The sequence below is a fragment of the Austrofundulus limnaeus genome, unplaced genomic scaffold (assembly GCF_001266775.1).
Source record: "Austrofundulus limnaeus strain Quisiro unplaced genomic scaffold, Austrofundulus_limnaeus-1.0 Scaffold718, whole genome shotgun sequence".
Taxonomy (NCBI): Eukaryota; Metazoa; Chordata; class Actinopteri; order Cyprinodontiformes; family Rivulidae; genus Austrofundulus; species Austrofundulus limnaeus.
In genome coordinates, this window is record NW_013953120.1 from 64,211 (window position 1) to 66,474 (window position 2,264).

The 2,264-nt window shown below is 37.3% G+C and overlaps 1 protein-coding gene across 1 annotated transcript; it reads right to left on the reverse strand.

The window, feature by feature from the left end:
• On the reverse strand, positions 1–2,190 carry LOC106532104 (nuclear pore complex protein Nup98-Nup96; the record flags this gene model as incomplete). Its single annotated transcript, XM_014028097.1, is given in 3 exon segments — positions 1–89; positions 1,222–1,331; positions 2,017–2,190. Coding segments are annotated over 2 exon segments (168 nt in total), but the record flags the coding sequence as incomplete, so codon positions are not given.
• Between the last annotated feature and the right edge of the window lie 74 nt (positions 2,191–2,264).

Below are 2,264 nucleotides of genomic sequence, written 5' to 3' on the forward strand. Positions count from 1 at the left end.
AGTCTGAGTGGATCCAAACAGTCCTCCTGTGTTGGTGGTGGCTCCAAACGCAGACGTCCCAAAGCCTCCAGCTGTCCCAAAGCCTGCATCTGCAGGGACATCAGAGCTGCTGACTGCTCCTTCAACACTTCCTGTTCTTCAAACCTTACTAATGTCTTTATTTTAATTAACTGTAAACAGTTTTATTCATTTCATCACTTCCTGTTCTTCTAACCTTACTGATGTCTTTATTTTAATTAACTGTAAACACCAGTTTTATTCATTTCAACACTTCCTGTTCTTCAAACCTTACTGATATCTTTATTTTAATTAACTGTAAACAGTTTTATTCATTACATCACTTCCTGTTCTTCAAACCTTACTACTGTCTTTATTTTAATTAACTGTAAACACCAGTTTTATTCATTTCAACACTTCCTGTTCTTCAAACCTTACTGATGTCTTTATTTTAATTAACTGTAAACACCAGTTTTATTCATTTCAACACTTCCTGTTCTTCTAACCTTACTGATGTTTTTATTTTAATTAACTGTAATGTTTACACAGCAGAGAACAACACTGGACCTGTTCACATTAATCATCAGCACCTGCCTCTGGAYCAATAAAACCAGGGTCCTGAACACTCAAACAGGGCTGCAACAACCAACCAATAAAATCCATAAAATCAATTTTTAAAAGCGTTGGCAACGAATTTCATTATCGATTTGTTGTGTTGCGCAATTTGTGTGTCCTTCACCGTGTCGCTGAGCCGTTTACATCACCTGCAGAGCGTTGTCACTGCTGGCTGACTGAATAAAGTTTAGAAAGAAAAAAAACTCTACCTGTAAAGAGAGTGAAAAGTAGAGACTTCCAACTTTAAACCAGTTTTTAAATTGTGTTGTTAGGACAAGTAGATCTGAAGTTAGTTTTACATCTAAAAATCATATTTTATTATGTTTTTATAAAATCCTTCATGTTATGAAGACTTGATTCAATAAAACTCTGTTTTTTTATAAAATGGCTGCTTATTAATTAACTGTTAGTCTTTATATAAGATAAATCTACTTCAGATTAATTTATTAATCAATAAGTTGCATCTGTAATTTATACAGGAATTAAATTAATTTATAAAATAAGTGTTTTAATGATTCGTCTGATTAATGGATTATTAAATTAATCGTTAGTTGTATTTAACTTGTGTCAGACATGAAGTAATAAACTTCAGGACTTATGAGGACTTACTCTGCTGACCAAAGGTGGACGACGTGCCGAAGCCCCCTGTCCCCCCACCGAAGGGGGTCCCAAATGAGTTGTTGAACATCTTGACCTGCTAGAAGGACCTCATAAGACCTCTGTGGAGACAAAAGCACACTTTTATACACTTAACCCAAATCTGTGAGGGTTTAGACCTGAGACTGGACCTGCAGAGCCTCTAAATTACAGACTTTCTGTTCATCTGCTGCAGTTTTTATCTCATATTAAACCACTGCAGAGACCCTGCAGGTGAGTAAACCTGTCCAACTGTGTTCATCTGAATGTTTTCAACAGAAACATTAATGTAAGGCTCAGTGAGCTCAGGAGCCTTCACCTGTCTGAAGAAAGTTTAACTTTAAATGAAGCTGGGTGTTCACAACTACAGGTCTGATGAGGATTAAAACTCACATTAAACCTGATAACTAAGAAGAAAAGCCTCATTTATAATGTCTCTGATTAGTTAATGAGCTCATCACCCTCAGTCACCTGGTTAATTAAGTTAACTAGTTTGATCCGGTGAAGACCAGCTCGGTAAAGTTAGCTCAAACCGTGTTTTAGTCCCGTTAACTCACCGTATTTAATAAATAAAGTCAACATTTAAACAGTCACTTGTTCCAAACAACCAGTTCCTAAAGAAAACGTAGCTCTGACCTCAGCTGGACGGTTAACCCTGACAGCATTTTTAAAACTACGCAAAGCTAGCGTTAGCTTTGTTAGCTAGCTGAGCGTTAGCATCACGTAACGTGATAAAAAAAAGTATCAAATTCCTCATCAAACATCTACCTTCAAGCAGTCTGCAGCAACAGTTCWGTGTCCTCCTCCTGGAGAGCTCAAAGCCGACAGTTTAAAACGGCTCTGGTGCTGGAAGTGTTTAAAAAACCAACATGAACAAACACACAACAGCTAGCTTCGATAGCGAGGAGGGAAAACGRAGGAAACCGTCAACACGCGTTTTCATACGTCATCACGTCGACGTAACGGCAGTCCACGTACATTTCAGAATAAAATACCATTTCCTTTTACAATTAAAA